The 21,992-nt window shown below is 39.0% G+C and overlaps 1 protein-coding gene across 1 annotated transcript in view; it reads left to right on the top strand.

The window, feature by feature from the left end:
* Nucleotides 1–12,368, top strand: part of AKAP6 (A-kinase anchoring protein 6) — a 434,750-nt gene extending 422,382 nt beyond the window's left edge. The window contains exons 13-14 of the mRNA XM_040969476.1: nt 3,060–6,433; nt 11,274–12,368. Coding sequence (XP_040825410.1) covers nt 3,060–6,395 — 3,336 coding nt within the window. The 3' untranslated portion in view covers nt 6,396–6,433; nt 11,274–12,368. The remainder of the gene's footprint in view (nt 1–3,059; nt 6,434–11,273) is intronic.
* Nucleotides 12,369–21,992: the final 9,624 nt, after the last annotated feature.

Genomic DNA, 21,992 nt, shown 5'->3' with positions numbered 1-21,992 from the left:
GAATCGGCACCCATATGGGATCCCAGCACATATAAGGCAAGGACTTTAGCTGCTAAGCTATCACACCGGGCCCCTGAATCCATCTTTTAAAAACCACCAAGTAATCCTTTAAGAGAAAACAGCAGAAATAAAGACAACTGTTTAATTGAACATTATTGGCTTTGCTGGGCTATCATCAGAGAGAACTTTTGACCCAACAATTTCCTATATGCATATATATTTTTTTCTCAAAATACAACAGTTTTAATTACAAAGGTATTTTAATGTCTTTCCACTTGGAAATTTTTCTGACTTTTTTACCCCAAGGGTATGATTCTTTTTAGTTATTTTATTTATTTGAAAGGAAAAGTAACAGAAAGGGAGGGAGACACACACACACAAATACACACCCCATACAACATCCAGGACTGGGCCCAGCCAAAGTCAGGAACCATTAGCTCCAGCCAAATGTCCAAAGTGTTGAGAGGAACGCAACTCCTTGGACCATAATGTGTTGCCCTTTCCATGTGCATAGATTAAAAGCAGAACAGTCAGGACATCAACTCTCACACTCATGAGATTTACATGTCTCAAGTGCAAGTTTACCCACTGCTCCACAATGTCCATCTAACAGTATACTATATGGTTGATCTTGAATCCTGAGAAATGGAGATTTTACTGAAGATGTTGTCAGAATTTAATCCATATAAGGGAGTGACAACAGAATTTGTATTAAATATGAAAAAATGGAAGTCTCAATTGACTATTTTCTAATGGACTCTATTAGATAGTCTCTGGTATTAGCATTGAAAAATGCTAAAAATCATATGAATTTAAAAGGTTTGTGTACATCCCCGAAGTTTAGTCTTATCCTATGGAAACTTTCTACTCCAACTATTTTGTTGAACAAAGGACTTCTACACTCCTTAGGTACTGCTCTAAGTTTTGTCACTTTTCAGCCTTGGATTTTTAAAGCCAAAAGACAGCTTTTAAGAATGATGATGTCATGGAAGAGCAGTCTGAGTTGCAGGCATCTTTTACGCTTAGATCCCAAACGTAGCACAACCCCTGCGTCTCAGTGTGAGTCCCAAGGTTTGGGACCCTGGTGTGCAGTCTGTGTGACCAAATGTTCGTGTCAGCCAGAAGGGTACAGAGAGCATCTGGGACTGACTGGCTCAATTGTTCGTTAACATTTTTCAGAGTGCAATGGCAGTTAAGATAGTATTTGAAATTAATATACTATTTGATTAGACTGATTAATTGCTCCTACTGCTGAAGATTTTAGCATTCAGTGGCCATGCAAACCAGTCATTAGTACTTCCTTTATCAGCAAGCAAAGAATAAACAGAAATTCTAATAAAAATTCATCACCGTAAATGTGCTCCATACCTAAGCAACTGTGATGACTGCCAGTGCCTTAGAACTGCTGTAACATTGGCAGCAGGAATGATTTCTGTTAGAAAATTTAAAAAATATCCCTTAATTAATGTTTACTTTGTAACCAGACTCTTTTAAACTTAAGTAGGCTATACAGATAATCTCTTACATATCCAGGATAATAAAGTGCTAATGGATATTACTTAATGTGTTTGTGCAATATGCTTTAACTGTTAGTTTTAGGAAGGACTGAGGACTTAGGAAAGTTCTGCTAATGTGCTTCAGGTGAAGGTTCTGCTCACTACTGAGGGATAAAAGAATCATGGCCTGGTTTTACAGCAGACACTTCATGGAATTCAGAAATGACACTCTGCTTGGCATGTCATGAATCCTTCCCAGTTGTCCTAGGAAATTTCAAGGGATAGTCTCAAGGCCACCCCCGGGCAGTTCTGTGCACATTCAGAATCCCAGCTGCCTGCTCAGTGCCTCGAAGTTGTTAGGCCAACTAGTACTAGTCATGCTCTTGAAAGATAATAGTACCATCCCCATCTTACATACTGGTGCGCAGAAAGGACAAGTCATTTGCCCGAGGTCAGTCCTTGAACCAGTCTGCTGTGTCTGGAGTAGTGCTCATTGTCCTGCATAAACTGAACTGCAACATCTCTCTGATTGTACTTCGGCCTGTGAGTGAAGCGTTCAAGGCCTACCACCTTTCCTGCGTTGGGAACAAGTGCAGATACAGAACAGTTAAATAAGCATAAGAAAGGAATCTAGACAGTATCCAGGATCCCGACCAATTCCTTGGTTCCCAGAATATGTGAAGCTCTTTGTAAAATGGAGAATAGAATGAAAGACAATCTGGATTACATGATCCTTGGGAAATTGCAAAGTCTTCAGGTAGTTCTTGTTCTGGTACTAGAAGGGGAACTTAAGGTATTTTTGGCTGTAAGAAATAGGGGCAGGACTGGTAGTGGTAACAAGTGTTACTAGTGATCAAAGTGAAATCTCTGTCTTGAGACAAGACAAGAGACTGAGAGAACTCTCGGGAATGACCCTCGGGCACTCAGGGTCCAGCAAAATGTAGATGAAGAAGTCAGTCTTGGATCTGCACGGGAGCCAGGCTAAGTTCAGAAGAGACTTCGGTCCTAAAGGAGCAAGTGCTGTTGCAGCCTCCAGCTGCTGAATGACTGCCTGGGAGCTAAGGTCCCCAGGTGAGAGCCGTTTAGAGCGGAGAACTCAAACACAGAGGCAAAGGGGAATTTCCCCTGTTGGACTGCAGATGCTATTCTATTATGGACTCCAGAACTAAACTAATGTGAGGATGAATGGATCTCAGGTGATGTCGTTAACTACTCTTCTTACCTTCATTTCCCGGATAGTGTTATCTTCACCTAAGTATATAAAAGGTAGAAGAATCAGTAAGAAATGGTTCATGCCACAAATTGCATTTTGACTATAATCATCTCACATCTTAATCTATGTTATTGCCTTCAGTGACAAATTACTATTGATAGGAAATCCTATTTCAATCATTTCTGGATGTTAATCCAGAGAGGAATAGAGTTGGTAATTACAGTGTCTTGTAGATCCATGCTTCAGGCAGTTTTCTTTCCCATTTTTTTTTCCAAGAGATTTTAAATGGATAAAATTATCTTGCTTCTGTTCTTTAATTCATCTCCTTTTTCTACCCTTCTCCCACACAGGAAACTTTGAATGTGATTGATCCAGGCTTGATGGACCTAAATGGCACGAGTGAGGATGCCCTGGAATGGGATGAAATGGACATAAGTAACCAACTAATTAGTTTGCATGAAGAAGCCAGTGACCTTGATCAAGAGCCCCAACCTGTCGCAGATTCCTTGAAGCCTGAAGAAACAGGCAGTGAGGACCCTGGTTATGAAGAGGAGGCAGGAGACCATGGGGTGTCTCGGTATGCTTCAGATGTTACCGCCCCCTCCAGCCCACACGTTTACCAGGTGTACAGCCTCCACAATGTTGAACTTTATGCAGACAACCACATGCCATTTCTGAAGAACAGTTCAAAGTTTGCCAGCATTACACAACCTAGTGTTTTAACTAAGAGTCTCAGTAAAGACTCCTCATTTTCATCCACCAAATCATTGCCAGATCTCCTAGGAGGTTCCAACTTGGCAAAGCCCTTCTCATGCTATGGAGGAGACATGAGTCAGAACTCGGGCAGCGAGAGTGGCATTGTCAGTGAAGGTGACACAGAAACCACCACCAACTCTGAAATATGCTTGCTCAGTGCAGCAGATAGGTCCCCAAGTAACCCTGAAACTGAACATCTGGACCCACCAATGGGAGAGGCAGTGAACACGTTAAAGCAAAAATGTAAAGATGAGGAGGGATACATGAAGCTTCCAAATAGCTCTCAGTCATCCATTTCACCAGTGGGTTGTGTAAATGGAAAAGTTGGAGATTTAAACAGTGTTACCAAACATACCCCTGATTGTTTGGGAGAAGAATTACAAGGAAAACACGATGTGTTTACATTTTATGATTACTCATACCTCCAAGGCTCAAAACTCAAATTACCAATGATAATGAAACAGTCACAAAGTGAAAAAACACATGTGGAGGAGCCCCTCCTTCGTGGTTTTTATTTTGATAAAAAATCCTGCAAATCTAAACATCAGGCTCCAGAGTTACAACCAGATACATCTCCCCATGGCAGGATTTTGGCAAGTGTACCCCATGAGACGGATCGCAATTCATATAAAAGTGGTGATATAGAGAAGACATTCTCTGGCACGCACAATGCCAGACAGCTCTCCGTTTTATCTCGCAGTTCATCTGTTGAGTCCCTTTCTCCAGGGGGCGATTTATTTGCCATGGGTATCTTTAAAAATGGCAGTGACAGCCTTCAGCGAAGCACTTCTTTGGAAAGTTGGTTGACATCCTATAAAAGCAATGAAGATCTTTTCAGCTGTCACAGTTCTGGGGACCTAAGTGTGAGCAGCGGCTCAGTTGGTGAACTAAGCAAAAGGACATTAGATCTCCTGAATCGTCTGGAGAATATCCAGAGTCCCTCAGAGCAGAAGATGAAGCGAAGCATTTCTGATATCACTCTCCAAAGCGGTTCCCAGAAGATGTCCTTCACTGGCCAGATGTCACTGGACATAGCCTCGTCTGTCAATGAAGACTCGGCAGCCTCTCTCACGGAGCTCAGCAGCAGTGATGAGCTCTCTCTCTGCTCAGAGGATATTGTGTTGCCCAAAAACAAGATCCTGGAATCGAATGCATCCTTCAGGAAGCGCCTGAATCGTTCAGTGGCTGATGAGAGTGATGTCAATGTCAGCATGATCGTTAATGTCTCCTGTACTTCTGCTTGCACGGATGATGAAGATGACAGTGACCTCCTCTCCAGCTCTACACTCACCTTGACTGAAGAAGAGCTGTGTATCAAAGATGAAGATGATGACTCCAGCATCGCCACAGATGACGAAATTGATGAAGATGGCCACCTGATGTCAGGGCTGGACTACATAAAGAATGAATTACAGACCTGGATTAGGCCTAAATTGTCTCTGACAAGAGACAAGAAACGGTGTGATGTCAGTGATGAAAGGAAGGGTAACAGAGCTGTGAGTAGTAATGAAATGACCAATCCCTCCAACACCCTCAACATCGAGGCCCTTCTAAATGGCTCCATCAAAAGTCTCTCTGAAAATAATGGAAATGCTAAGAATTCATCCAATACCCATGAGTTAGGGACCAGGGCAGAAAATACAAAAAACATTTTCAAAATTAATAAAGATCCATATGTAGCTGATATGGAAAATGGCAACATTGAAAGTACTCCAGTGAGACAGAAGGACGAACTGAATGGGATTTCAAAGGGATCAGAAAATCTCAGCTCAGACGGGGAAAAGACTGCAGAGAATGAGCCTTGTAAGTGTAGGGATAATTCAGGTGATTCAGATATTGTTGGAAAGGAATTTGTGCCCCAAACCATAAGCCAACTTTCAAAGGAATGTCCAAATCACCACCATTTTGAAAATCAAAGTGCCGATTCTACTCCTACAGAGCAGATTTGCCCAGAAGTAGCTTTGGGAGTCTGCATTAACAACAGACAAGACTGTGATGTACTGAAATCTTCATCTAATGACATTCCAAGTTTGGATACACTTGAACAAAATACCACCGAAGAAAATGCTTCTATCAGCGATGGCACTTCCTGTTGCAACTGTGAGCCAGATGTTCTCCATCAGAAAGTTGCTGAAGACTGTTCAGTCCACAACTTTGTTAAAGAGATCATCGGCATGGCTTCAACAGCCCTGAAGAGTAAGTCCCAACCTGAAAACGAAGTGGCTGCTCCAACTTCGTTAACTCAAATCAAGGAGAAGGTGCTGGAACATTCTCATCGCCCTCTCCAGCTGAGAAAAGGGGACTTTTATTCCTACCTATCTCTCTCATCTCATGACAGTGATTGTGGGGAGGTCACCAGTTATGTAGAAGAGAAAAGCAGCACTCCATTGCCACAGGACACCACAGACTCTGGCTTAGCTGTAAAGGAAGACATTGAATGCTTCTTTGAGGCTTGTGTTGAGGATGGCCGTGATGGGGAGGACTCCTGTGCTCCTCCCAGTGAATCCCCAGTTCCCAGTGAAGTGGCACTGCCCTTAGAAACAGCATCAAGCTCTGCTACTACCAGTGATACTTGTCTCGTAGCTGATGATGCAGACATGTTGGCTTCTTCAAGGTCTCCCCCTCAGAAAGAAACCAACATTGGAAAGGAAGTGGACGATTTACCCGAGACATCCCAAAGCTTTACAGGAAGCTCAGAGCTGACTTCTTCAAGACTAGGCAATGAAAAGGGGGATTCAGGAAAAGCAAGTGAACATGGAGTTCCGGAAGAGCATAATGCTGCTTCAGCCAAACCTGAAGTTCGAGACCTCTCCTTGCAAGGAAATCAGACAAAACGCAAGGCTGCTTTGCATCCCAGCCCCAAAGCTTTAACATGTAAAGAAACTCTTGTATACCTTCACGAAGAACGACACAGAAATATGCATAGATAGAATGTATCCCCCTAGCATGAAAATCATCTCATTGAAAGGTATGTATAGTCCCAATGCCATATATATGACATACACACGTATATATGTGTTTGTGTGTGTGTATGAGTGAGTTTCAGTTAACAGAATCATGACAGGAGTGACTGAGTGTCACTGGGGTTTATCTAAATAAGACTTTTAGGTCAAAGAAATACTCCTGGCAATGACAGCAAATGTGTTATGAAGACAGGGAGGAGCGATGAAAAGGGACAACTTAGTGGCATTGTCTTTATTACATCATTCTTGCAAGAATACAAAATTTAAGGAAGTAGCTAACTGAGTCACTTTGGGTTTTAAATTCTTCCATTTGGCAAAGGGTGGGAGGGAGGGAGGTAATGGCGGGGGGAAGGCTATCCAGATGTGCTTACAACCCATGATCAAAGTACCTTACAGGACTAATGCTCCCCAGTTCAGCTGCCTGAGCCGACCTGCTACGCTCCTGCACAGAGAAAAACAGGGAGAGGCTCCAGGCTGCCTCTCCTGGTGTGGACCTTCAGTTGTATTTCTGTCTTAAGTAACTGTCATCACATCTGCTCCCCCAGTGGAGGCTGTGCTGTCATAGTTCCTAATCATGGCTGTGTCTGAGGATCAGCAGAGGATGGGAAAGTTGATGCTCAAGAAGAGGCTCCTATTTATCCACACACACAGGTCAGAACAGGCACCAGAAGGAAATGAGCAGAGAATCCACGACAAGTTAATGGTGCCTTGATAAAAACAGAATTTTTGAATTTTCCTGAAATTGACAGGCTGATTTCCATCAATTTTTTTAAGAAAGCCATTCCTCTCTTCATATTTAATAAGACAGCTATTGATTGATAATTCCAACATGATGATGTAGCTCTAAAAGTGACAAGAAGATTCTGTTATTTCCCATTTCTGAGACCTGGTGATAAATATGCTTTCTCAATCAAGTTTAAAGAAGGAAATTTGAGCTTTCAAATGTGGAAGTCATATTTCACCAAAGTGTGAGGTGCCAAGTGCCATTTCACCCCACCCCCGCTCCTGCAGCTTAATGCAGTAACCTAAACTCGTGCTATAGGAAGTGAATTACAGAAGCAATCTACCCTAATTTGTTAACTTATTCAAATAACAGTTATTATACTTAACTATGCTAAAGATTATCTTTTTTGTGGCAGATTGTTTATTTTTTGATGAGCCTAATTACTGATTTTCTAAAAGTAATTTACATTTATTACAAATACATCTTTTAAAATGTGACAGATAAATGTTGTTCCCATAATGTATTATGAAAAAAGTTACTATTTAAAAACACATTATTTAATTTGAAAGATGAATGGCAAACATCATTATTTTTTTTTCCTGCAACACCTGTGCCCTAAGCTCATTAAAATGTGTGATTCTGTGTAGAGCTGCTAGAAATGAAGGGTGTGGGGGAGACTCTATACCATACATATACCCTAAAAATAAACTCAGTGTGCAAAATTGAAAAACGACATTCTTCCAATTATATAGCTCCATTAATTTTTCTGTGTTGCTGACTATGTTTAAATGGGCTAGGGGTGAGAACCAAAGTAGGAGAGAGAGAGCATTGTAGTTTCTATGACTTCTGTCCACCCCATAACCACACTCTGCATCAGTATGCAGTAAAACTAACCATTAGACGAGAAGAACTGCCACCCCAGAAGCCACTTCAAAGCAAGTCCTATGAGAAACCAGTCGCACTGCTGATGCTGCCAGCCTCCACGGAAGGGCTGGGAGAGCCTGGCTGATGCTGTTGTCTAAAAGGGGATAAAGGCACTTGAAAGCAACACCACTGGGAAGAAGGCATCATGTGATGGTGACCCTCTAGCCTTCAGTGGTGCTGCGGATCTGGAGCCAGAACAGCCCCTGGGTGCACCAGCCCTTTGTAATCCTCTGCGAATTTCTTCCCTCTCTCACATAGACACGGAATTGAAATGAACTATGAAGGCTGAGCAGCTCCATCTTTGGACGTGAGGGAAGCAGATGTGCTAATGGATCTGTGTAGCCCTCACATTTTACAGCAGAGACAATGTAAAACTGTCAGCCAGTCCACCTGCCAATCAACAACATTTTGTTGAGCCTCTGCGATGGCTGTCCTCATGCTGGGTGAAGGAGGAGGCCGCCAGATCTCACTTCTGCAGAACTCACATCGCCCCCAAGTGACTTGTCCTCAGCCTAGAGCCGTTAGAATAGCCATAATTACTGCTCTCGTTCAGCTGTTTTTGTTTGTTTGCTTGTGTCCAGTATCTTGCGGATACCTGAATTTTCTCCAGTCATTAGCATTGCATACCTGTGTGTTAATGTTCGTGTATTTTTAAGCACTACCAAGCCAGACAAGTCATCTAGTCTAAAAAAAAAGTGACCATGCCTTTAATAATTTATGTTAAAATTATATAATAAAACTATGTGCTAACTATGACATTTTGTGTTTCTAGAAACTCAATGTATTTTATGGTTATATTTTAGAAAATTAAAAAACCTGGACTTTCTAAAGCTATGTGAAAACCATAGCCAGGATATTTCTTTTGTTAGGACAGTAAAATTTATCAATTGCCACTGTTAATTTTTCCCCCAAAAGTACATTCTCAGATGATTAAGTGAATATAATGCCTTCCAGAAGGAATGTAACTTAGAATAGTGGACGCAGTTTGCTACAGTCACAAAAATTTTTGAAAAGGTTTTTTACTTACGGCGTTCTCATTAAAAGCCTGCTGAAACTGTTTGAGAAGCTTTAACGGGCTCCAACAGTATGCATTTGCACTGACTTCCAGGCACACTGCTGTGCTTTTCACTATTTTCATTTATGTGTCATGTTCCTATAAAAATAGAGAGGTCAGTTACAGCAAATCACATCAAAGGAAAGGTAACTGGATGGAGGCAGCTCTCTCTGCCTCATTTGGAGGAAGCACATAGTGCATGTCTGGAGTGCCTCCTAGGACCCGCCTAAGAGATGTACTTTGCACTAATCTTTCTGCTCTATTCCGACAGTTATTTCTTCATAATCCTCATCATAAGCCTCTGATCTTCGATGAATAGTTTAACCCTTAACTTAAGACTGGAAAAATCCCAATGGTATAAAAATTTAACTCATCACATGCAGCCCGTGAATACTTTGTTCCCTCTTATTTTTTTTCTATTGGCTTGGGGTTTTATGTGTGTGTGTGTGTGTGTGTGTGAGAGAGAGAGAGAGAGAGAGAGAGTAAGGGGAACAATGGGGGGTTGTATTTACTTATAAAGTATATATTTCCTTTGGAACCTTTTAATTTTTTGCCTTTCCTACTTTATTAGTCTGTACTTGCAATAGTTGGTGGCCTATAGATTTTAAATGCTACTGCTTGGTTTTGACAAACTGAAAAAACTCAAAGGGCAAGCATTCATCCCCTGTATAAAACAGAGATCCTTATATTGTTAATTGGCTTAACACTAAATGTTTGTTGTTGTCCAAAGCTGACCAAACTGGCTTAAGAAACTACCTTTGGTGTTTGTGTGCTAAATTTTCACTAGAAAATACAGGTAGACTCTTGTAAAATTTACCATAACATCACTCATAAATTTAAGGTTCTGGGGATATGATTCTCCAGCTCTGCTGAAGACCTAGACCTCCTGTGTCAAATAGCGAAGAATTGATGGAGCAGCCCCTCTCTCTCTTACACACACATACACACACACCACACACATACACCTTGCTTCAACTTATTTGACCTACCTGTTTTCAAATGGGCCTAGAAAGAATGTAAGTGCCAACATTTGGTAAGACCCGACTTGGCTCACCTACGGATTCCCTTTTCCCCAGTCATATTTTGAATGAGTCACGTCCTCAGCATTGGAATGATGTGCTATGTTTTCTTCCGTTTTACTCTACCATATTACTTGCCATCTGTTCCTGTCCATCTCCCCCTGTTCTTGATGATTTTTTAATTTCTCCCCTCACTTCCTGTGGCTCACATATACATTGCAAGATTGTAGAAAATGAGAGGGATACAGAATGACAATATATAGTTGCAGAAGGACAGTAAAGCAACCTGATATAAGAATTCAATTTAATTCCAGACAAGCAACAGTTTGCTTTATTGGAGAGCTAGCCAGAAGAGCCTGCAATGACTGTGCCCTGCATTTCCCAAACCTGGAGTTTAGGAGATTTGTTTCCATGTGACCACTTGCTTTCAGCCATTAAGATGATTTGGTTTGGAACAAATTTGTATCTGAGCAATCAGGTGTACAAAAATAATTGGATCAGTCTCATTTCCACAATGCTGGCTTTACCTCAGTTGGAATACATTACTAGATGAGCTTAAAGCCCTCGTTATATCCTTTCGTAGTCCAGGAGCTCAAGCATTGGAGATGATCACAGTGCAATGAATATCTCACCAGCGAATTTTTGTGTGATAGTGGGATTGCTCAGGAGCACAATAATGTCACTGACGAAGAATGAAACTTGAGGGCCCAGTCTGTCAACTTGTGAATCCTGAACTTGGTGGCATCGATAGTCCCATAGCTTTTTTTTTATGGAAATATGAGCCATATTGTGTATACAGAACTGAATTCACAGACAAAAGAGTGGATGGATTTTAGAGAAAAGTTCAAATGGCTTTTTTGCTTTATTTGAAGCCATGTCCTTAAAAAAAAATCTATGCATGTGTCACACCTGTCTTGAATGGTTTTGTCAGTAATGTGAACCTGAGGTTATTAAAATGACAATGTATAGTTTACATCTCATTTCATTTCGGAAAATTAGCAGGGGATCCCGGCGTGGTTCCGCCTGCTCCCCGCATCCTTGCTTGGTTCCACAAAGGCTGTAATTTTGCAAATGGAAAAAGGTATTTCTGAAACCTTCTTCTACCACTGTTTCGTTTCTTGTAGATAAGCCTCGCTGCAACTCAGGGGTGGCCTTCTCCTCCAGCCCTGGGCCGGTCTCTGGTTCCAGCACGTTGTCACTGCCGCTGGTTACATGGACATCCCGAGATGAAGCTTCCTCCCGCTGCTGTTTGTCCCATGAGCCTTGTGATCTGGATGTGCGCGCTGGTTCTCCTGAGGTGATCGTCTTTGAAGTTCCGCGAAGCTGCTTGTTCTCCTGTGGACCCCCATCCCAAGCTACCTCTATCCATCTCTTCCCTCCTGCCAGCCTATTCTGTTGGCCTCCTCCCCACCCCATCTGCTCTTTAAACTTCTGCAGTTCACCAAATCGATGGTCCATTCAATTCAGTTGTCTGGAATGTGCCCCAACCCCTCAACAGTTATTGACCGATTTCATGTTTCAGTATGGAGTTCCTTATGGTGTAATGCCTGTGTTTATTGAAAGAGGTTTACCTCGAAAGCCAGCATTTGATTTGATTGGAGCATAGAGAAGAAATACTGGTTCCCCTCAAATTAAACTACTTTTAAAAGCGCCATTTTATTTATTTTATTTAAAAAATAATCTATGCAGCACTTCAAGAAATAACTATATGGTGTTGTATATTATAAACTGGTGATATTCTATTAAATTATGAACAACGTTTTCATTTTTTATGCTTCTTGAGATGGTAATGAGAAAAAAAGTTTTTTAAAAAGTGTGCCTTGCTGTATTTCTTATACCATTTATTAAAAAGCTGCTTTCATGGTAAAATTATGTTGGTCTGGAAGGAGGAAATAGCAAGGTTAAGATGTGTGAATAATTTCTGTATATATGAATAACCAACTGCGAACATTAATGTATAATGACAGTATAAAATGCTTTCATGTTTGTGATGTCTAGTGATGTGGAAAATATAAGCCTTAAATCCATTAGATTGCATGGTAACTAAAATTGGCATAATAAACATAGTTTATTGGGGGAAAAAGGAAAATTAGTGATCTCTTCTACCTGTGTTCATTGCCAAATTGTTGCATCCGATTCTGGAAAAAAAAAATGTAACATATAGCAGCTTCCAAAATATCCATATTGCATAAGAGGCTTAACAGTAATTAAACTAAAGAGTAGACATGAAGCCTTTATGATTTTCCAAATCTTCTGGTCACTATTAAGACCTTGGAATAGTAAGTAATGAAACATCACTTCATTAAGCCAGTAAAATTTATATTGTGTGTTTAATTTATACTCATTAGGCTTAATGTTGAATTTAAGGCTATCTTTTATGTCTTAAAATTATTTAAAATCAGTATTTTGGATGGGTTTGATAGAAGGACAGCATAAAAGTATTAAAAATTTGGCTGTTATTTTGATTTAGACTAAAGGTTTCAGGTGTATTTATTCTATAAAAAGGAATTAGAGAAATATTCCATTTGGCCTTTACTGACTCTTAAATGCAATTTTAAATTTATGTCCTAAGGCTTACTAAAGTGCCTGGCACACAGTAAGTTTTCAATAAAAACATACTGAATGCAACTATTGAATTAGGAAACACTGATGACATCTCTGTCTCCTGAGTTTGAAAGTCCTGTCCCAAAACATAGCTGTCCTGCAATATGTCCCACGGCGCATCAGAATTCAAAAAGGGAAAGTATGCCGTGGGATCCTGTAGTCACAGAAATGACAATCATTCACCCAGCAGATAGTTGATAAATACCTTCTGCCTGCCAGCTATCATTCTAGATGCAGGGTGGAGTGGTGCTTCCCAAGGCTTGCCTACGAGAGGATGAAGGAAACATGCCAACAAAATGTGGCAGTTGTCCTGGAGGTGAGGAAGAGAGACAATGTAGTAAGAGGCACATCAAGAGAAAGAGCAGTGAGGTACAAGGAGGAAGACAAAGGCTCAGAGAGAGTGGCGATTTAGACGATAGAATATTAGCAGACTCCGTTGCTGAGATAATAGGAGAAAAGGTGATAGACAGGACCTGATGAAGGATGTTTTTCAAAGTTGAGCTGGAGCTTTGGTCTAGGTAGTGAAGAAACTAGGTAAAGTCTTTGTTTTGCACTTGATTTTATCATTAGAAGTGTCTTAGCACTACAGCAAGGGCCTTTAACCCATGGTTATCTTTAACCCTACCACTTTAATAGCTATTTGTATTTTTATACCCCTTCTAATCTTTGTCATGCATATTTCTAAGTGAATGACCCAATCTAGTTTTTAACTAGGTAGTAATCTTTTCCAAAAGGAATTTTAGGTTGACATCTAGATGCAGTGCTCATGAAGATAATGGGGATTGGGGAGGGAGAGAGTAGAGAAAAGCGTTTAGTTAGAAACAACAGTAGATAAAAACTAGGTTTGAGATGATAAGAAGTACACAGGGACAGGGCCTGGGATGTAGGAGAAGAACAAGCCATAGTGTTTGGAATACCCAGGAGTGTTGTGGGCCTCTATCTTGCCCTGCATCCCTAGGCACTCTCGGTTGTCTTTGAGAAGTAAACCGATGTGCAGCCTACTATACCTGAAGACACAACTGATCGCAATGTTCTACTTGTTACCTGATCATAAAAGACCTTGAGGTATTGACAGCATTTATTACATACCTGCTTAATGCCATCACCAAATTTGCAGAATCGCCTTCAGGTTTATCGAACAATGTCTTTACAAGTTGGAAAAGATGGAATCTTCTCAATCTCTCACCCTTCAAAGCAGTCACACCAACTTCTGCTCCACACTTCCAGTGGCGGTGGTTTGTGTTCAGTTAAGGCAACTGGTCAGCTGGGCATATCTGTCAGTTCTTTCTTAGGTTGCTGAAGTCTGCAGAGTGCCTGGACCCCATCTGAAATTTTGCTGTCTAGTGTTGGTTCTGTCTCACTAAGCAGTTCAGTATTTCGACTCTCTCTTTCTCATGGTGGCCCTGGAGGTAACTGAGGCCAACAACTCCTCTCACAGTCACTCTTCCTTCCACTACCCTTCATGATATTCACATTTCAACTGACTGAATGTTAACAGACAGAATCCTTGGCCCTGGGGAGCTGTCTTTATCATCATACATGTAGAAAAGCGCTATGTTTTCTCTAAAAATATATTCAAGATAAATGTTTATTCTATTATTGTAAATTTCAATAAATAAAGAATGAAGAATTCAGAATTGACTTCCTTCAGTAGCCCATTCCAGTGCCAGAGTCATCTTGAACTTTTTCAGACATTGAATCCAAATTTCACATGTATCCATATGAAACAATCTGTCCTCATTGCTTTATTCATTTGTTCAGTCGTTCAACAAACCTTCATTGAATTGCTGTGGGTGTGAACTGCTGTTTGGCATCAAAGACAACTCCAACGAGCTTACAGTTTTTCTCCTGAAAGTGCCTTTCATATCCTTGAATAGAATGATTAAGACTTTGCTCCAAATTAAATGATGGCCCCATTTACTTTGATGCTTTTCCAGTTTCTTGCCTTCAAAAAATCTGAGTAAAATAGTATCCAGAATGATCTGTGGATGACTGTTGGGAGTGAATCAGTTTTACTTCCAGGGTCAAAAGTCTTTCTCAGATTTCTGATCACCTAAACATGCTTCTCATAAAAACTGAACTTAGAACTTTTGATTACCTAAGTTTGATGATTTCCTTACATGGTCCATTCAGCTTTAGTTTTACCCATTGTCTAACATGGGAGCAGACTAGATGAGAAATTAAAGCAGTGAAATGATCCAGCTATTTCTGGTAAGTCAAATTGTTTTAATTATCAAATGGAATTGAGATTCTTTAAGCATTTTACAGCATAACTGATTTTTTAAGTACCAAATATCCTTAAATTTTGAATATAACTTAAACCAACTAAATTTACAGCTGTATCTTTCTTCCCTATTTTATTTTGAATAAGTTCACACCTATATAATTTGAAAGAGTAGTACAATAATTTTTGCATACTCATTGATTTATTTTATTTGTTTTTAGTGTTTTTCCACATTTAATTCACACCTCTCTGCAAATACTTTTTTTTTTACATGATCCACCCATTTTGAAACTGTAAGGTGCCCTACTTCATTTAAAAATTACTTCAGTTTGCATTACCTGAACATGGGCATTTTTCTACAAGTTTGCAATATTGTCTGACGATAATCCTTGTTCAAATAATTTGTCCAATAATTTGCTTAATATCTTCTCACAGTTGTTTTTGTTTTAAACCAGAATCCAAACAAAACTCATGGATCTCTCTTTTCCATGTTTTTTTCATCTTGAAAATTTTCCCTCTGCTTTTCTCTCTCTCTCTCTCTCTCTCTCTTTTTTTCTTTCTGTGTTTTTTCTTGACTTGAACATTTCTGAAGAGTCCAGGTCATTTTTAATGGAATGATACAAGATCCAGTTGGACTCAGTTGCTTTTGTATTGCTAAGCTCAGGGTGAGCCCTTCCATCTGCTGTGGTCCACAGGTGACATTATGTACACTCCTCCAGGAAGTGTTCATGAGTCAGTGACTTCTGGATGCCTTGAAGTTCACCACTTATTTTTAAGCCCATGCTTCATTAGTCTGAGGCAGGGGTTAGCAGGCTAAGGCTCTTGGGTTAAATCTAACCCCCTGCCTATTTTGGTTAGACTCATGAACTAAGACAATTTTTACCCTTCTAAGTGTTTGTAAAACTACCAAAAAGATTATTTGGTGATATGGAAAAATTCTGTGTAGTTTAAATTTTGGTGTTCATGAATAAAGTTTTATTTGAACACAGACCCACAGACTTGTCCACACATTATCTATAGCTGCTCTTACATTGTAACTTCAGAGTGACCCATTGACAATAAAACCTACCTGACTTCCAGAGTTTGAAATATTTATTCTGTGACCCATTCCAGAAAAAGTTGCCTGATCCTGATCTGTGGTATTCTAAACTCTGACATCATGTTCTTTTAAGTAGCTAGATTTCCATTTGCATAGTCAGTGTAAAATTGCTCCTGAAATAGCCATGTTTTTTTCTTTTGCATTTTCTTGCATTCACAATTTCTGTTTCATATTACCCTAGAAAAATAAAGTGTGCTTTGTTTCATAAACTCCAAAATTGTTCTACATCCACAGTTTGCTTAAGGATTCACATTTAGTTCACTGTTACTACCTGGCTTTGATTGATTTAGTGGGTTAGTCGATTACAGACTAAATAATTAGTTCAATCAAAACCTTCAGCAAAATTGACACAACCTAAACTCGCTTCAATGCAACAATAAGCTACAATCCATTCTTTCAATCTTTTTTTCTAAGAGTCCAAAAAATTTAATCCAGGCTATTCAGCTATTCATAGTAAGGTTTTTTTTTTTTTTTTCAAATTTGATTTTCAAACCCCAAAACATAAAACCACTATCAAAAGATTCGTTTTCTGGCTGCTGTTCATGAATCAAATATGAATTTACCAAAAAAATAAGTACTCACCTTATACCCTGATGTTGCCTCAGGTGGACACTCACTGAATAGGGGAAGTTCAAAAGAAAAAACCTTTTTATCATTTTTTTTTCTTAATCCACCTTCTACAGCACTGCCACTTCCCACTGTAAGGGGTCAGTCAAGGAAGCCATTTGGCCACTTTCCCTTTTTTAAAAGAAACCTCCATCCTTCCATAGCGCACACATCCTTTAACGTGAGACATCCCTTATATTTGCATTTCCTCAGTAAAGTAGTAACACGGTGTGTGGTGGGGTATACCCATGATAGTAAGACTTCCTCAGCAAGGGCGGTTGTGGCCAATGCCTGGAGTCCACTCAGATCTGTGATGAGTGAGTTCTCACCAAAGCTGGAAACTGGTACAGCTTGTTTTCTGGAAATCAGGGCCTGCATAAAGCTTTGTTCTATCTCATTTCCAATGTAACATAGAGAACATGAAAGGTGTTCACAAAGGTGAGACTGTCTTTCTTGCTTCATGCTGGTCTGAGGGGATCCCATTGACTGGGAATTGATCAGCCACAAAGATGTGTTGCTCAAAGTCAAGGTGGCTGGGAAGTGAAGGGCACCCAGCAAATGCAAGGTCTCGTGGGGATCACTCTGTGCTTTGCTCATGGAAACTTCTTGCTGCATCTTCATGTGGTTGAAGGGGTTCAAACTGTCTTTTGTCCAAATACATTAATGAGCAATGTTTTAGTGCAGAAAACCATGCCCCTCATTTCTGTCATTCAAGGAATGTATCCCAATGATGCTGATTGAAGTGACATTGCTCTAAAGCTAACCATGATGCCAGTTTAACTCATGCATAAACAAAAAAATTAATCCTAAATTTTGGTACTTGTTTATTTTGTAAAATTTCATTTGAAAGGGGTGAGGGCGAAAGAGACAAAGTGAGAGAAATGGAAATGAATCTCCCATCTCGTGGTTCACTTTCCAAATGCCTGCAACAGCCAGTACTGGGTCAGGAGGAGCCAGGAGCTCCATCCAGGTCTTCCTTGAGCTCTCATCTCTTCCCTGCCAGTGTGTGCGTTAATAGGACTTAACCCCTGGCACTCCAGTGTGAGATATTGGCATCCCAAGCAGTTGGCGTAACCTGATGTGCCACAATGCCTGCCCCACACTATTGCTTTATTGCATTTTACAAACCTGGCAATATCATATTCAAGAACCATGATCCTGAGACACTCTCTTGTTTGAAATGAGGTATCCCCAAAACCTGGAAAGGGGTTCCAAAGAGCCAAAGAGTCAGCCCCACTCACTGTGCATGTAGGGACCATCCAATACTTCACAACCACGAAGACTCTGTGCTTTCTGGTAAGTACTTGCAATGTTCTTCAGGAAAAAGTGAATATAGGAACCAAATGCAGAATACAATAGAACTTAGCCTTAATTTTATACTGAAACAAATAGTCCTGGTGATTTGGCTTAGATAACTCTCCCCTTTGTTAATTATGAATGATAAGGAACATCAAGATTTTTCAGATCTGTGAAAAGCATTTGGTGTCTCTACCATTTGGTCACCATGTTCATCAACGTAATAGACTGTGGGATTTGATTAGAATCACTAGATATAAATTAGGTATTTTTCCCAGACCATGAGGCCCTATAATAATGGATCTTGTCAATTTAATGCAAGTGCTTTAAAAAGAAACAATGCTAAAATTATTAGATTTTTTAGTCCATACACATAACCTGAATTTTTTAAAAATCCTGACTCTATAAACAAACAGGCCATTACAGACATAAAGCAAAATATTCAGCAAAATTTATTCAAGGACTTAAAATGATTGAAAGCATTAGGAACATAAAAATTCATAAGATCCTTTTTAAATCCCAATATTCCCTAACCACTGGTTTATAAAAAAATACTGTAAGGTTTATAGAATTAGTCTGGTGCTATTAGTTGATCAAGGTGCTTACACTAAGTCCACAATTCAAAACAACTAATTCCCCATGTGTATGAATGTTTGCTCATAAGTATGTTTCATTTATTTTAGGGTGTCTTTATTTAGAATGACAAGTTGCTGAAATTTATCTTGTCATTTAAAGGTGTGCAAATCAAATCATTTTCATGTATGTGCTTTCAGCCCTGCTGATCTCAAATGGCTAAGGCTGCTTATGGCAAGGTAAGCACTTTGGTAAAACAACAACTTAAATTTTTAGGAAATAATTCCATTTTCACATTTTTATATGTGAATTCCACATTTTAATTCCATTTCACCTCTTCTCTAAAAACTCCTGTTCCTCTTTTAAAGTTCTTGATAACTTACTAATGATATCTCTCATGGAAAATTGAATTTAAAACTCTATTTAGAAGGTAAAGATACTAACGGTTTTCAGGTTGAAGTATTTTCTATAGGAAAGAAATAATGTCTGAAAGGGCAAACATTTTAAAAAATAATACAATAGATGTTGATTGATTCAGACTAATTGAATGATAGTCTATGCTTATCAACCTAGGGTTGGTTTATATTTCACTCATAGTGTGATTCACTGGCCAGTCAATATTTTCAAACAAAAATTAATCTTTGAGAATTTATTACACTAAATGAAGAGTAATTATTACTGAGCAGTATAGATGAGTAAGTTGTAGGAAATCAGGCTAAATAAAGAACCTCGTGTATTATTAAAAGAAAGCAAACTAAATGCACATACTAGAGAAGTAAACCATTGCCACTAGGTTTACTATGTGCCAGGGACTGTGTCAGTCCTTCATGCACATCATTCCGTCCTCACAACACTCTGTGATTGGCAATATCCATTTCACAATAAGGAAAATGAGGACTACCAAGATAGGTTAGTCATCGTTTTATTTTCTAGAAAGCGGACTGTGTAAGAAAAAAGGCTATTTTTAAAATTTTTAAAGCTTGCTTGCCACTTAGATACATAAAGGTTTTTTGTCTAACATTCACTTCACTTAACATTTATGTGTATCTGTGTGTGTATGTGTGTTGGCTGCCTTTCTTATAGGTATAAAATACTTATTGAACATAAATGAGCTCATGCCAAAACTGAAGATTTTAAAAAAAAATCTTATAAAAATTCTATAGGAAGAAATGATAGCTAAATTAGCACTTGAAAAAGGCCAAAGAAAATTATATACTGTATATAATTATGTCTCATTATGACCCCTGCACATTTTCTAGAAAAGTTAGGCATTAAAAACACACACACCACAGGAACACCTTAAAGGTCAGAGCCTGATGAAAGAAAAACGCAGCAGTGAATTGTGAAGGACAAGATGAGAGTTCTACTGGGAACGTGCATTTCTGTCATTTGGACTTGCCTTGAGAACTCCTTTAAAGTTATAAGATTTTCCATATTTTGTTTGATTTTGATTGATATCAGAAGAAAGTGGTAGATAGAGGCAAATTCTAAAAAAGTGTAAGTACAAATTAAATGTTAGTTTCATGAAATGAAAAAGTAAGCTGTGCTCTGATTCCTGGTACCTGCTCTGTGATTTGGCTTCACATGAGCCTTTTTCCTCCCTGCAAAGGCGTTCTAGGTTTAAGAGTAAGTATTGAGGTCTTAGTGCATAGAACCATGACCTCTTGTCATGACCATTGTCATTCAAAGCTCTTTCTACCACAGCAGAGTCGCTATATAACAACTATTGGATTTCAGTTAAAAAAAAAAACATGATAAACATTTAAAATAACAAAAGAATGACAAGTATTTTTTTTCAGTTTCTATTTGAAAATAATTTCAAGTTTACAAAATATTACAAAAATCAAAATAATACACCTTGACAAGATTCAATTATTGCTGATATTTCATTTGCCTTATCATTCTCTGTCTCTCTCTGGTTTATTTTGTTCTTTATCATTTGAAAGTAAGTTTCATACATTATAGCCTTTTATTCCTGAATGCATCATTGAATTTTCTCCTAGTAGGAATAAAGCTGTATTCTCATATGTAGCCACAGTATAATTATCACCTTCACAAATTCCCAATGATAAAATACTTGTATCTAATTTGCATTTCTATTTCTTCCAATTTTGTCAGTTTTCCTAGTAATATCCTTTCCATCCTTTTCCTGCCTTTGGATATGGTTCTACGTATTTGGTGAAGGTATCCTATCTCTTGGGCCTTTAATCTGGGACTATTTTTTTTCTGACTTTGTCTTCTGTTCACAGTGCCAATTCTGAAGACTAGATACCACCTTTTATTTTTACTAAATGATTTCTCATTTTGTGTTCATGTAATCTCTGCTTGGGACTACATTGAAATTATATATTCTCAGTAGAAATATTGCCTAGTTGATGGTCTGTCTTTCTCAGGGTTTGGTATCAGGAGAAATGACAGAGTCCATTTGTCCCCCTCTGATGATGTACATTTTTATCTTTCTGTGTTGAAACACTTTATTTTTTTTTGTTTAAAAAACATAGCTGACATAAAAATTATGCCAATTTCAGGAGCGCCACCTGACAATTTGCTGCATGTATACATTGCATGACATCCAATCAAGGTAAACATATTTATCCTTTCAGGTATGTAACATTTTTGGGGTATTGAAAACATCTGGAAATCCTGTCTTCTCCATTTTTATGGAGAATTAACACCATCTGGCTTCACCTTACTGTAAGACAGAATCCCGGAACTTATACTTGTAATCTGGGAGCCATCACTCAGAACCAAATAATGTTTTTGTCCCTGCCACAATTTTCTCCTATATTTACCACCCATTGATAACTCCTGTCTAGTAAATGCTTATCAAGATGATTAAAATTTTTATTTTTCTAGTTGTAATACTCTCCACAATGACCACTTGGCCCTGAGCATTCCGTATAAGTGAACTCTCTTCATCATGATCTGTTTACCTATTTTACCACAAACTTGAAGTCTTTCTCCCAGGTTATTCATAATTTATTAATTAAGGTATTTGGTACTCAAGGTGTCCAGGCTTGGGCAATGAAAGCCTCTTCAATCTCTTTCTTGTGTTCTTGTGACCCCTTTTAAGCAATTCCATACTTTCTGGTCTTATGAAGTATTTACAGTCTTACTTCCTAGTCCCAAACCTTGAATCAATCATTTCTCTGAGAAGTTTTGATTCAATTTCAAGGGAAGTAACATCAAAGATCAGGGTTTATATGCTAAGTGTGGTCTTTGCTAATGAGATATCTTTGCTTCTTGACCCTGTCAGCCAACTGGCTTTGAAACTGAAGAATGTATAGATATCTATATGTATATATGTACCTGCATATCATTATATATATGCAAAAACACATTCAAGGACACACACACAGAAGTCTACATATACTCTCGTCTACTTATTTTAGATGTCTGGAGTTCCCATCAGTGTCTTCGATTTCAGTCCATTCCCACAAA

Source organism: Ochotona curzoniae, unplaced genomic scaffold (assembly GCF_017591425.1).
Source record: "Ochotona curzoniae isolate NIBS_2020 unplaced genomic scaffold, NIBS_Ocur_1.0 scaffold_4701, whole genome shotgun sequence".
NCBI lineage: Eukaryota > Metazoa > Chordata > Mammalia > Lagomorpha > Ochotonidae > Ochotona > Ochotona curzoniae.
This window is presented reverse-complemented; position numbering and strand designations above follow the sequence as displayed.